At 47.4% G+C, this 13,212-nt stretch overlaps 1 protein-coding gene across 4 annotated transcripts in view; it reads right to left on the bottom strand.

Moving 5' to 3' along the window:
- Positions 1 to 13,212, bottom strand: part of Apba1 (amyloid beta precursor protein binding family A member 1) — a 205,690-nt gene that overhangs the window by 23,572 nt on the left and 168,906 nt on the right. For all 4 annotated transcript variants that reach the window (XM_063275486.1, XM_063275480.1, NM_031779.3 and 1 more), the window contains exons 4-5: positions 10,259 to 10,298; positions 8,396 to 8,541 (exon numbers count right to left, since the gene is read on the bottom strand). In XM_063275486.1, coding sequence (XP_063131556.1) covers positions 8,396 to 8,541; positions 10,259 to 10,298 — 186 coding nt within the window. The remainder of the gene's footprint in view (positions 1 to 8,395; positions 8,542 to 10,258; positions 10,299 to 13,212) is intronic.

The raw sequence follows: 13,212 nt of genomic DNA, 5'->3' as shown, positions 1-13,212 counted from the left end.
TTTCTTTGTCTGCATTTTAAAATTCTTTATCAGGCATTTCATCCATTTTGATTTCTTAGGAATTTGTGGCTGGAGAGAGTGACATCTTTGGACATGGTGCAACTCTTATGTCCCTATATTGAGCTTTCTGCATCTAATGGATCCAATGACTACTACTTTAGAGGTGGCCTCCTACGTGGCTCTCTCCTGAAGTTGTGCCTTATTCAGTTTGCTAGGCATTTGGCTTTACTTTGAATTGGACATTGTAGCATAGCCTTCCTATAGCTTCGTTAGTTATGACTCATGACCAGGCACTACACGCTGTGTCAGAGTCAGAGATGTATGTGGGCTACACAGTTGAGGCTACGTTAGCAGCTTAGGCAGTACAGTGTCAACAACAGAATGTGTGGAATGCCGTAGCCAGTCTTGCCACAAGGGTGCCCAGTCAGTCAGCCAATGTGTTTGCAATTATTGGTGTTGGCTCTGCTACTAGTCAAGGCCTCTGGTACGAGCAGTCCTAGTGGTGTTAAGGGAACTGAACTCTGTCCTGTGAACAGACAAAAGTCTCTGGCTTTGGCCCAGAGACTGCACAGGAAGAGGCTGATGGGAACCACTGACCCCTCTCTATGGTGTTTATATCTGGTCCTGACTGCATTTCCTTTCAGACATGGTGTGAGGCCATCAGGAAGTAGATAGGTGGGGTAGTACCAACAGTTGTGGCTCTCTCCTCTGCTGGCTTCTGAGAGCCTGTCAGAAGTGGGGCTTCCACACCTACTGCTCTTGTATGTACAGGGACAGGTAAAGGCTGCGGCTTCTTGCCTTTCTTTCCCACTCCTGGACTCTAGTGATCAAGGAGGGCCTGGCAGGAACAGGGTCAAGTTTCCCTTAGGAACTCTTTAGTCCTGCATACATGGTGGGTGACAGATGGAGTCACAGAGCTGTCACAGAGCTGTTCAAGGCTGGCTCAGCACATTCTGGTGGGCAGAGCAGCAGGCAGGGCAACCACCATGTCCTATTAGTAGCAAGTGTGTGTGGCACAAGGTATCAGTGTGGATCACCTTTAGTTCTGGTGCTCGTATGAGTCTTCATGCACATCACCATGGCAAGGGGTCTCAGAGATCGCTTACCTGATTCCTGGTTCCTAAGGGGTCACCATCTATTCTCTACTGTGACAAAGCGTCCAGCTTCAGTCACTTACTCTGATGTTAAGCTAGGGTGTTGTAGTTCCACAGTGAGCCAGGGCAGTGGAAATGTGTCTGGGATCTCAGAGACAGAAATGTTAGGGGTCACGGACCCACAGAGTAGTCCTAATTTCCAGGTAGCCAGGTGTGGTGGGGCATTGTGTAATCCCAGCGCCAACGTGGCCAGATGGTTGGAAAGAGAGGCTGGCTGTATAGACAGACCCATACTATAGCACCCTCTGTTGGCTGGAAGATGGTGTTGAGATTCTGTCCCACAATAAGGCTAAGGGAAGATTTCGGGTCACTTAAGTGGGGTGGAAGCCCACGAGGACTGTCAGTGCTTGCAAGGATGGGCTGCTGGGAATCTACATTTCACCCATCTTTCTGCAGATGAGTCTCCCTCTCTCATGGCTGTGTTTCTCGTCCTATGTTGTCTCAGGTTTTTGAACCCTGACCTGGCCACTTTGCTCAAAGCACAGCTACACACTCTTGACTTGCAGTTCTTGTTTGTGGGAAAAAAGTGAGTCCTGAGTACCATATACCCATCCACCTTAAGAAAATCCATTCTCCAAGCCTCTAACAAGGAAGCGGATTTGGAGAACATCCAGAGATAAACGTATCTGCTGCTGGAGATCTATGAGGAGCGAGTACTCAGCTTGACTGGGGTTCTGGAGAGTACGGCTGAAGGGAAGATGCTTCATAATGCTTTCAGAGAGCAACTCACAGGCTGCCCTCAGGCTGCCACACAGAAAGGCTCTCCCAGAGCCTGTCAATATGGACTCTTCATATCACCTCATCGTCCAAGCGTCTGTCTTTGGAAGTCTGCGGTCAGGCTAGAGAGCTTGCATGTCCACCAGAGTTCTCTGCGGTGCTGGTCTGCTGGTCCCTGGACCATACTTGGGGACTCACAGTTCTAATGCATTCCTGGCTGCTGCAGGTGTGTGTGTGTGTGTGTGTGTGTGTGTGTGTGTGTGTGTGTGTGTGTGTGTGTAAGTGAGCACTTCCCGCAAGGACAGTAGCTCTAAGACAAAGGTCCGCAGGTGGGGAGAGCAACAGCAGATCAGTGTTCGTTCTGCTGCTGAGTAGACTTGCTTTATCCCTGCATCTTAGTAGATGAAACAGGGTTTTGTTTCAGATCCCTCAGTTTGCCATACAGGAGCATTGGGTACACACCCTTTCCGGGTCACTTATTGGAGTGCCAGTTTCTCAATGTTTAATACTGGATATTGGTTAAATTTTACTTCTAAAGTGCCTATCACAAAATCTCACATATATTTGTGTGTGTGTGTGTGTGTGTGTGTGTGTGTGTGTGTATAAAACAAATCTAAAATTCTCTTTCCACTTTGCAAATAAACCTGGACATTTATGTTGTTAAGGAAAATATAACTGCTGGACAGCAGTGGTACTTTAATCTCAGCACTAAGGGGGCAGAGGCAGGTAGAGCTCTGTGGGTCTGAGACCTGCCTGTAGAGAAAGTTCGACAGCCAGGACCCCAGAGGGAAACCTTGTCTTGAAGAAAAAGAAAAAGAAAGGAGCAGCTTTCATAACTCCATGGGTAAATCTAACCCTGGCCCAAAGCTGTGGGACGGGTGCCACCCAGCAGAGCGGGGACGTTCAGTGAAGTGGAAGCTTTGGCTTCAAGCTGGCACCTGCTGAGAAAATCACCACAGAACCAGAAGGCCCTCTGCCATCTGGCCACACACAGCACAGAGGCACCAGAGAGATAGGGACAAAACGGGGGTTCCCACGGGGAGTGAGAGAGAAGAGAAGGACAGAGGGCCAGGGAAGAGACCAGCCAATTTAAGCGAAAGGAAGGGCCAGAGGTTACCGTTGGCTTGGTGTCATGGACTGCACAGGCAGACTGGAAAAGGAATGTCTAGTATTGCTTTCTCTTCTCCTTTCCTGGGTGGACACTCAAAGCCATGGCCCTGCCACACTCTGTGTCCACTGTGCTGAAGTGACCTAGAAGAATTCATTCTCAAAAGGCCAGAAGTACCCAGTCTCTCAGAGAGGGATGTCCCCAGAGCATGCTGGGAGCCCATGGGACTGCTGGGGACACACCCTTCCTCCACCCGCTATGAGGCCCGAGCCAGTTCCCAACTCTTCTAGGTGAGATGGACAACACAGCTGTGTCTGCTTACAATGGGACAAGGCTTCAGGCTGTGAGTGGTGTCATTCTGACAAGCATTTAGAGGGATATGAAAGGATCGGGAAGCAGGAAGTATTTATTGACAGGCAGCAGTCCCTCCAGTGCGCAGAGGCACACGGTAAAATGATACTTATAAGCTCTAAGTGGAATGTAGCCATTTAATTTTACTACTTTGTAACAAATTCCTCACACTACGGTGGTTTACTTGTAAAAGGTAAATACACGGTTTTCATGTACAAATATCTGCTCTGCTCTGGGCAGGTTTAAAACCTACTTACAATCGGCTGGCCACTTGCTTGTTTTGAAAGCACCGTCTGATTTGAGGTTTAACTGAGCTGTGGGGTTTTGGGGGTGCTGGTTACTAGGAAGGTCAGAGATATGGAAATCAGAATGGGAACCCGGGTCTGATTTCCATGAGAGAACTGGACTTAAAGGTAAAACCGCTCCGTCAGCTCCCACTGTGGAGAGCGGTTCTGGGTTAGCTGGTGCTGGGGAGCTGGCGAAGGGACGCTGTTGCTCACCACGTGGGCTGCTGTCTGTCCAGACGACGCTGCGCCTGCCACCCCTGCCCAGTCTGAGCACCATCTGAGTCCTCCTCAAGTGCCATAAGAGGAGTGGAAAGGCACAGATGCGCCTGTGCTGGAGTCCAAAACTGTCAGGAGGTGAATAAACAAAGGGGCCTCAACTAAAGCCTGAACCCCAAAAGACAGCCAGATTTGGGGGGACTTGATAGGTAGAACCAATGAGAAACCAGCCTCAAGGCAACTCTCAGTTTTCTGGTCCAGGCCATCTCCAGCAACCCTTAAAGTCAGACTGTTGATTTCTTCTGGAAAGACCTCCTAAGTGGCCCTGGTCGCAGGACTCCGTGTGTGGCAACATTCTCATGTGTGGCTCTTTGTTCTGGATGGTTTCAGAGTGTGGAGCACACTGGGTTCTGGCCTGAAGGCCATGTGTTAGCGTGACAGCCAGAGATGTCTCTACCCATTCCCGGGCACTTCCTGTCTGTCAGGAAGTCGTCGGGCAAGCTATGCCAGGTCATGGTGGTCTGTTGTTGGGAGGCTCGTGGCATCACTCATCTGAGGGACTTGAGTGTTACATGAGGTGTTTGCAGGAGTCTAGATTGAGACTCCATTTGAACACTAGTTTGTTTTTCTTAAGATATTTATGCGTTATTTTAAAAGTTTTGCTGGGAGGTGTTAAATTAAGATGAGGAAGATCATGGGGAAACCTTCGGGCATTAGTGTATCTCTGGGGTGAGGCAAACGAAAGGAAGTAGGCCAACTCCTGTGACTTAGATCTAGAATGTCCTCCCAAAGGTCCATGTAACCAGCCCGTGCTACTCTGAGGTGCTGGAACGGTCGGGAGATGGGGTCTAATGGAAGGGAGTTGGGTTATTGGGGGGTATGCCCTTAAGGGGTTATCTGGGCCATAACTCCTTCCTTTCTCCTGGCTTCCTGGCTACTGTGAAGTGAGCAGCCTGCTCTTACCCTGCACTTCCTAATGTATTAATCCCCACAGACCCAAAGCAACACAGCCAAGTGCCTGTGAGCTGACACTTGTGCAAGCATGGGCCAAAACAGATACTTCTTCCTTTGTTTATCTTGGGTATTTGTCCAAGTGGGCGAAGTCACAGTGGTGAAAAGTTGACTACAACACTACGCCCAGAAAGCCGGAGGGTCAAACTGCTACTTTGCTCTCCTGGTGCTGCACTGTTGGGAGTCAGGGGCAAGGCGCCCATTTGAGAGTAGCAGGAGCTTCTCTTAAAAACACTGATCATCTCCCTGCTTTCCATCATCCTGGAAGAGGCTCGCTTTAAGGTAAGACATGTACATTATGAGGGGCCTCAAGGCACAGGCAAGGTTTGTGTGTCACAGATGAAGTGGCTGAATGGAGCCTGACACATGGGATAACTGTTAAGTTAGACTCAACACCAAGGTTGGTATCAGTGCAGTGACACCTTTGAGGGAGTTGTTACTTAGTCCCTAGTTCAGACATCCTGATTCCTAACGTATCAACGGTAACTTCAAGTCACAGCTTACTACTGGTAGTTAAAAGAGAGGATGGCTGAGCTTGGGAGAGAACGGTTTGATTTACAAGTGAGGCTGTCGCAAGAGCAACTGACACTTGGAGGCTGCAGCAGTGGGTGCAATGGAAAGCCACTTGATGAGGAAGCCATGAGAGGGGTGAGGGAACACCACAGAGCATCCTGGGTAGCGCAGACTTAAGACTCTTAATCTTGCTTATTTATTTAATCTAGGGACAGGACTTGTGATAGAGCCCAGGCACCTTCCTATCTTTGCTCACTGGGCAGGGAAAGGCAGCGCTGGCTGTCATGGTTAGTCTCTACTGACGTGGGTGCCAGCTTTTCAGCATAGACAAGCGCTCACTCTTACAGCCTGTCTGCTTTCTGGCTGGCAAGGGGCAAACAGCATGGCTTCTTTCCACCCTCCTGCCATGGCGCTCTTCTCCACACAGCCCAGAAACAACACCTAGCTGACAACGGGCTCTGCAGCTGTGAACTGAAACCAATTCTTCCTCTCGAGCACTGTCATGGCGCTTACAAAGGAACAGACGGTTGGTGCCCAGGGAGGTGCTCTCTTCACGATAGCCTTATTACAAGCCAGTTTGTGGGAGGAGTCTGGAGATATGTGTTAGCATCCCCAGAATTCTCTCCTCAGGGCTTAAGGGGTACTGATGGCAAGAGCTCTTGGATAGTACACCATGGACAGTAAAAACGGCTCATGGGGTTTCAAATGGAAATGAGGACTTTATTTGGAAGCTGGACCAGCGGCCATTTGTGTTAGCTTTTGTCCATATGCCAAGACTTTGTGTTAGGCTCTATTGAAATCTGACAGAGGGAGTTTTAAGACAGCCTCCATTCAGCCCAGTGCATGGATACAGCTGTCGCTCTGGGTCAGGTTTACGGTTAGAATGGGGAGTAGAGGCAGGGTGGGAAGACATGAAAACCTTGCAGTTTGGTTTAAAGTCCAAGAAAAGTTTGAGTTATGGAAGGCAGGGTTTCTAAACAGTGAGCCCCCGGCAGAAGAAAAGTACTTTGTTACTAGTAAAAGACACCTTGAAGGCACCTCAGGAATCAGCGAGATCTTGTTCACTGTGGGTTTAGTGAGGTGAGAAGTTGACTTGAAAGGCTTTCCCTGGATAGAGAAAGCTGCTGGGTGCTCTGCGTGCCTACGGATATATAGGAAGTTGTTGCCATAGGAACCACTTTGCTTTGCCTCAGCTGCCCAGACATTTGGAGGCTCCTGTAGCCATGACCCAAGGAGGTCCAGCTACTGCCTGGGCTGGTGTCACATGGTGCTGCCCATGTGACAGTGGTTTGTGGGGAGCCCTCGAGGTGTGTGAAAATAGGAGGGTGAAGACAGTGATGAAATGGAGATGCTAGAAAAGCAGATGCAAGAACAGGAAATACAAGCCTCTGAAGCTCCAGCCTTCTAAGACAAACCTTGTGGGCCGCCATTGGTCGGGCTGCAGGGGGACGCTGCCCAGGACCTGTGAAGCTCATGTTATAACACCTCATTCCTCCAGATGCTGGACAGGAGGCTACAGGATTTTGTTAGCTGCTGGGTCTGGGTCTAACTGTTCAATTCCTTCCTGTCATTTTCCCACTCTTCCCTTTTGGAATGGCGATGTTTATCCTGAGTCATTGTGCGCTAGACGTGTTTAACTTGTTTTTCACAGCGGCTCGTAGCTGAGGGCTTGTCTAGTGTACCAAGGAGAGTTGGGAGAGCTAACAACAGCCTCATTGTTTTCTTCATTGATTATGGCGTGAACAGGTGTGTTAACAGTGTTAGCTTGAGAAGAGAGGAGCTTATGATGGTTATTGTTGATCCTTGATTGGTCTGAGAGACAGCAAGTGGTTAGCAAAGTACACGGGTGGGTGCTAGGGAGGGTGTTTGAAGGGAGGACTGGCATGTGGCTTTTCTGTCTGTTTCAATGAGGTGAGCACTGTGGCTCTAGGCTCCTTTGCCTCACATCCAACATGGGCTAAGGCCTCTGAAACCATCAGCTACAGTAAATCTTGATTCCTTTCAGATGGTTTCTCTCAGGCATGCATCTCCTTCCCTTCTAACCTTTAGGGTACTCCTGTGGCCTTCCACATCTGACATCCTCTCTTCCTGATTCCTGGTGCCTCTATTGGCTGGTTTATTCCCTCTGAGCTCTGTGGTTAGGCATAAGGGACTCACTTCCTCCACCGTTACCTTCCCCTATCATCCTACGTAAGACAAGGCTCAAGGATCCTCTTTTCTTCTCCACAGATAAAGGCCTCTCACCACCTTCTCTTGTCCTTTTTTCACTTTATATAACCACACCAGCACCAGGTTCTATGGTACCAGAGGAGCGGGGCAGAGAAAAATCAGTCTTAACTACTTGAAACGAGAAAAGAAATGAACTGGTGAATCCTAACCTCTCACCCTGCTGGTTCGCTGAGTGTTTCACGTGCTGACGGCTGGGAGACTGGACGGTTTGTGTGCACAGTCAGCATCCCTGCTATCCTGGTGTATCTGTGACTCTAGGTGGCATTATGGTGGAGAGTCCAGAGTTCTGCATCCACAGACTGATTTTGAGTAGCTCAATCTACTTGTGAAGACTACTGAGGCTTGATGAAACTGGCTCTCCACGTATCCAATTGGCCTTCTCCTTTAAGTCTTGATAAAACTAATTTGAAGAGATCGTGACTGTGTTCAAACTAGTTTAAACTAGGATTTGCTTGACTTCTTCAGACTACCCAAGTTAAGATTTAATCAAATAGTTCATTTTACTGGAATTGAGGCAGTGTGAATAGAACCTAAGAGAGGACTGCTCCAGTCAATGGCTTCTAGTTGTCAGTGGAAAGCCAGTTCTGGAACTTCACCTTAGGGGCATAAAGAGCAAATTCCATGGACGTGCGGATTTATTCTCAAGAGCAACCTCAGTAGTGTTTATACATAACGACTTGGGTTTTAGTTAGGCAGGGATAAGCTCTGCTGGCGACAGCTTAGTCCAGCCTCTATGAGCTGAGGGTTGATGCTGCTTGCTCAGTACCTCCAGCCCCCACCATCACCTCAGCCCCCGCAGACCCCCTCACCTTGATCCGGCTTACTGCTTCCTGGGCCTGCATCATGCGCACGTTTTTGGAGGGAGTTTTGTCTGAGAGTAGCTGAGTGGAACCAAGGTAATTGGCAGCAAAAATAATTCCATCGATCAAGTCTTCAGGGTCGCAGGGTCCAGGAACTGTAACACATAGAGCCACAGTAGTGAATGATGTCACGGGGGGGGGTACCCAATGCCAACCCCCATGTTCACTGTCTACTTATGTGGTCTAGCTGCTGGTCTAAGACATCTTAGAATCATTTACTATGAGAAATGACTATTTAAATATGAATCAGAGTCCAACAGTAGAAAAGAAATATCTCTTAGCTAGGCCTGTAATCCTAGGTGCTTGGGAGGCTGAGACAGTCTGTTCAAAGTTTGCCTGTTAGGCACTGCCTGTCACGTGTGAGGCCTTAGGTGAGACAATTCCTCACTTCCCCAACAACAGTACTGGGAACCTAGGATGAGCTCTCTGGCAACAAGGGCCATGCCATACTTGTCTTTGACTTTCATGCCTGTCACGTGTGTCTATAAACTGTGTTTGCTTGGGTGAATGGCTTAGAGGAGCAGAAAGCTGTAAAAATAGAAAACACCATTTCCTGACACTTCCTACTTCCTTTTTACCCACTCAAAATTTCCTCCTCTGTTTGGACTCTGATGGAGAAATCAGACTTCGTACATGAAGAAAACGGGGGTATTTCCTTCCTATAAGTAGCATCAGACTGTGAGTTGGTAACATCACCACAAAGCCATGGTCCCATTGCTGCCAACATTGCTGATAGACCATGATGCTCCTGGCTTCACGTAGAGATCAATCCCAAGGAAAATCATATTTCCTTGTCTGCTGTTCTCACTCCCTAGTCTACTAAATCAAATCTCGGCTTTAAATAGAGGGGAATCTGATTTTAATAACCATCACCTATGATCCACAGCCCAAATTAAAGCATGTCAGCAACTATTAAGTATAACAGGTTCACTAAAGACAGACATTTTAATCACAAGTAAAACCTGTATTTTCTTTTACTTGAAGGATAATTCTGAGGAGACTGAAATATAACCCACCATGAAGGCTCAGGTTCTAGAAACAAAATAGTGTTAAGTGGAAACAATTTACTTTCCCTCTTGTAGGGCTAGTCTCAAGAGATTTTTATTTTCATTTTTAATGGTCAAGCTCGCCTTGCGTTGCTACCCACGAAAGATTCCTGGCCAGGGTACAAACTTAACTTATTCACTTTGTTTTTTTTTTTTTCTTTTGAGACAGGGTTTCTCTCTGTAGCTCTGGCTGACCTGAAACTCGCTCTGTAGACCACACTGGCCTTGAACTCACAGAGATCTTCCTGCCTCTGCCTCCCGGGTGCTGGGATTAAAGGCATATGCCACCACTGCCCAGCATCCTATTCACTTTCAAACAACTAGGATTGTGGTTAAAAAACAGATTTGGTTAAATCCATTTGGTTCATGACTTTTCTTAGTCTGTCTATGTCTCTGTTGAATTTCTGTTTCCATGACCTGTCCATTGTTGAGAGTGGGGGAAATCGGGAAAGGGATTAACAAATGAAATGTAAATAAGAAATATCCAAGTTAATAAAGATGGAGGGGAAAAAACATATTCGGGAAGTTTGTCAGGCCCTTCGTGACATACCTGGGGCATTGCTTGACTGCTTGGCTCGCCCCCACCCTCTACCCTTGGTCAGTAATGAGAGCAACGGATTCATGCTTACTATACTTTTAGTCTAAGATACTCAGGAAGGGCACGTTTGTGGTCTTTCCCCTTATGTCCTTATACACCCAGTGCCTACAAACGCTAAAAGATTCACGAGTGACCCCAGTACTCAATATTTTTCTCTTCAGTTCTTACCTTCAACGTAGGTTGGGAATGAAGCCAAGCTTTTTCTTGACTGTAATTAAGACAAAGAAGTTTCAAAGCGGGCAGAGAATGATTAGGCGTACATTAGCACAAGTATGTATGTATGTATGTATGTATGTATGTATGTATTTATTTATTTATTTATTTATTTTCCTTTTTTTTTTTCGGAGCTGGGGACCGAACCCAGGGCCTTGCGCTTGCTAGGCACGCACTCTACCACTGAGCTAAATCCCCAACCCCACAAGTATTTATTAACATAAAAAAGAGATACATCACCGGTGGCATTTGTTAACCAGTTATCGACAGTTTTCATTGGAGAGAGTGAGGTGTGGATAAATATATGCACTGACTGCTAAGGTTACCTAAGACCCAGGACGGCTCACTCAAGTCTGAAGTGATCAAAACGCCTCACAGTGCAGAGGTTTTACCAGCTTTAAAAAAGCATGATCAGCAATGAAGACTGTACTTTACATCCTAAGAATGTACTCAGTGAGGAAAACTATTCCGTACTAAATGCGCCAGTAATGACTGTGTGCTCTGAATGTTAGGACTCCCTGGCAAATTTTCTTTAGGTCCCTGACACAAGGGTAGCCACTGAAAGGAAGATAAACTCTTATACCTTTTTCTCTCCCACTGGTTCATTTAGATCGACAACAATTTCCATTCTGTAAATCATAGACTTGTGTTTCTTTAGAATAAGAATGAGAGGGCAGGGGGTTGGGGATTTAGCTCAGTGGTAGAGCGCTTGCCTAGGAAGCGCAAGGCCCTGGGTTTGGTCCCCAGCTCCGAAAAATAGAACCAAAAAAAAAAAGAATGAGAGGGCAGGCGGAAACCACTATCAAGTGCCATCGCATATGTTAAGGAGGTCAGCCTTAACAGCTCTGGATGGGGTGAGCTAGACACCTATAACCTGGCTGGGGTGAGCTAGACACCTATAACCTGGCTGGGGTGGAAGTTTAAAGGCCAGCATGCCAAGGGGAAAAGCTTGCCAGAGGCTCCTCTCCAGGAATACATGCTAGAAACCGCCCTGCATGGGAAGAGCAAGGAATGCATTTCTGTTTCAAATGGTAACAAGCGCCTGGAGCTGAAACGTGTGGGGCACCCAAGGGAGCTCCTGTTCAAAAGGAAGCACCTACGATGGGCAAAAGGTAGGCTTTGCAGGGCTTAGATTTGTCTAGGATTTGTCATGGGGACGCGTGATCACTCCGAGACCTGCTTTTTGGGGACGGACATTTGTTCGGCACACTGATCCGATAGATGACGGCATGCTCTGGCGTACCTGATGGGTTAGATGCTGGCTGTGGGTGAGGACTAGGGTGTCACTCCTAACATGCAGAGGACTCTAACATGGCATGCTAACTGTTTTATGTGGAAAACGGGGAGCACCTCATCATTCAGGGCAGTGACAGGAATTCCAAACGAACTGCATGGCAGACCACACGGGGCAGCTTTGAGCAGGCCCCTGAAAAATGTGCTCACTGGGATGAAACACCAAAGAAATTGGGTCTCTTGGTTACCAAAGACTAAAGCTCCTAGCTGCTAGTGCATTGGTGGAAAACTGCACGGTGTATGAGGCGAGGAGACCTCATGCTACGCAGGAGCAGCTAAGTTCTTCACAGGGGTCAACCGGCTCATTTCCCATCCCTCTCCCTGCCCTCGTCTTCAATGTTCTAGGATAACGAGAAATCACTGGGCCTCATCGAAACAGCTTAGTTTCCAGGTATCTTTACAAAGACAATTCAGTTTTCTTGGGCTACTAGGACAAGTCTCTGAATTCTAAAACCTGTTTTAGCAGGAGCTTCAGAAGAATTACTTCAGAGAGACGACGGTAGGCGACTCACGCACGTTCCATTTGTTAGCTCACGATCAATCCCGTTTCTGGGGTAATACTTAAAAGACAGCTTTGTAAAATGTAAGGATCTCGATTGCATACATAATATTTCCATCGTTATTTCTAAAGATATGCAGAACCATGGGCCAAGCCTTGTAGGAACTGGGAGGCTAACACATCTATCTTACTTGATACAGTCAATGCATAATTGAAAGCTTAATATTCAGACGCCTGCTTAGACCTGCCTTCTCACGTGTGGATGGAGATGAACATCAGTCACCCTTAGAAAGCATTAATAAAGTTGCCTTCGACACATGAAAAGCTAGGCTGAATGTGGTAGGGAACACCTATAATTCCAGCACTGGACAGGAAGCGGCAAGAGGCTTGTGAGTTCAAGGACAACCTGGGTTATACAGCAACGTACCCTTTCTCAGATACAACAAAAACAACCAAAGACATTGAAGCTGCAACTTCAAGGTTTTTTTAGGGGTCACATGACTTCTCGATTCAAACCATGGCTGAGCAGTGTAGTCTCAGCTAAGGTATCCAAGTTCTAAATTTCAGAACCCACACCTGAGGACAGAACCATTAAAAGGCTCCTAAGAGATACAGCCTGCTCAGTCTGGTGCCTGGAATACAACCAACGATTGATGACTTCTAACCTCCGTTAGTGTTGCTGGCCCTGCACCAATCACCCCTTCCTTCTTACCCATTGATGCGCTGTGAATAGACTTTCAAAGAATGGCAAAAGGGGCCCTGCCACCCATGCTCCAGAGGCTCTAAAAAGACCAGGGGACAAAACACATTTCTAGTCTAATGTTAGTATCACCTGAAGAAAACTTTAATAAAAACTATAGCCCTCTCTCATGAGTAGCACACATTAAATGATCTGTTACTCGGGTTAAAATAATGCTTTGACTTTCTCAGTTGACTCAACACAAAATTGTGAGCACAGTGAGGCAGTGTGAGGCATACCTCGTTACCACATCTCCTCAGGGCTGAGGAAGGAGCATCTACTGCTGGATTGACATGTGCCTACACAGTCACTGTGTAGGGAAACATCCACCTGGTGTGGCTCCCCACTAAGCAGAACCCATCGCCTTTGGATAGGAGA

The sequence above is a fragment of the Rattus norvegicus genome, chromosome 1, assembly GCF_036323735.1.
Source record: "Rattus norvegicus strain BN/NHsdMcwi chromosome 1, GRCr8, whole genome shotgun sequence".
NCBI classification, from domain to species: domain Eukaryota; kingdom Metazoa; phylum Chordata; class Mammalia; order Rodentia; family Muridae; genus Rattus; species Rattus norvegicus.
Note: the sequence above shows the minus strand (reverse complement) of the source record. Positions and strands in the feature narration are given on the sequence as shown.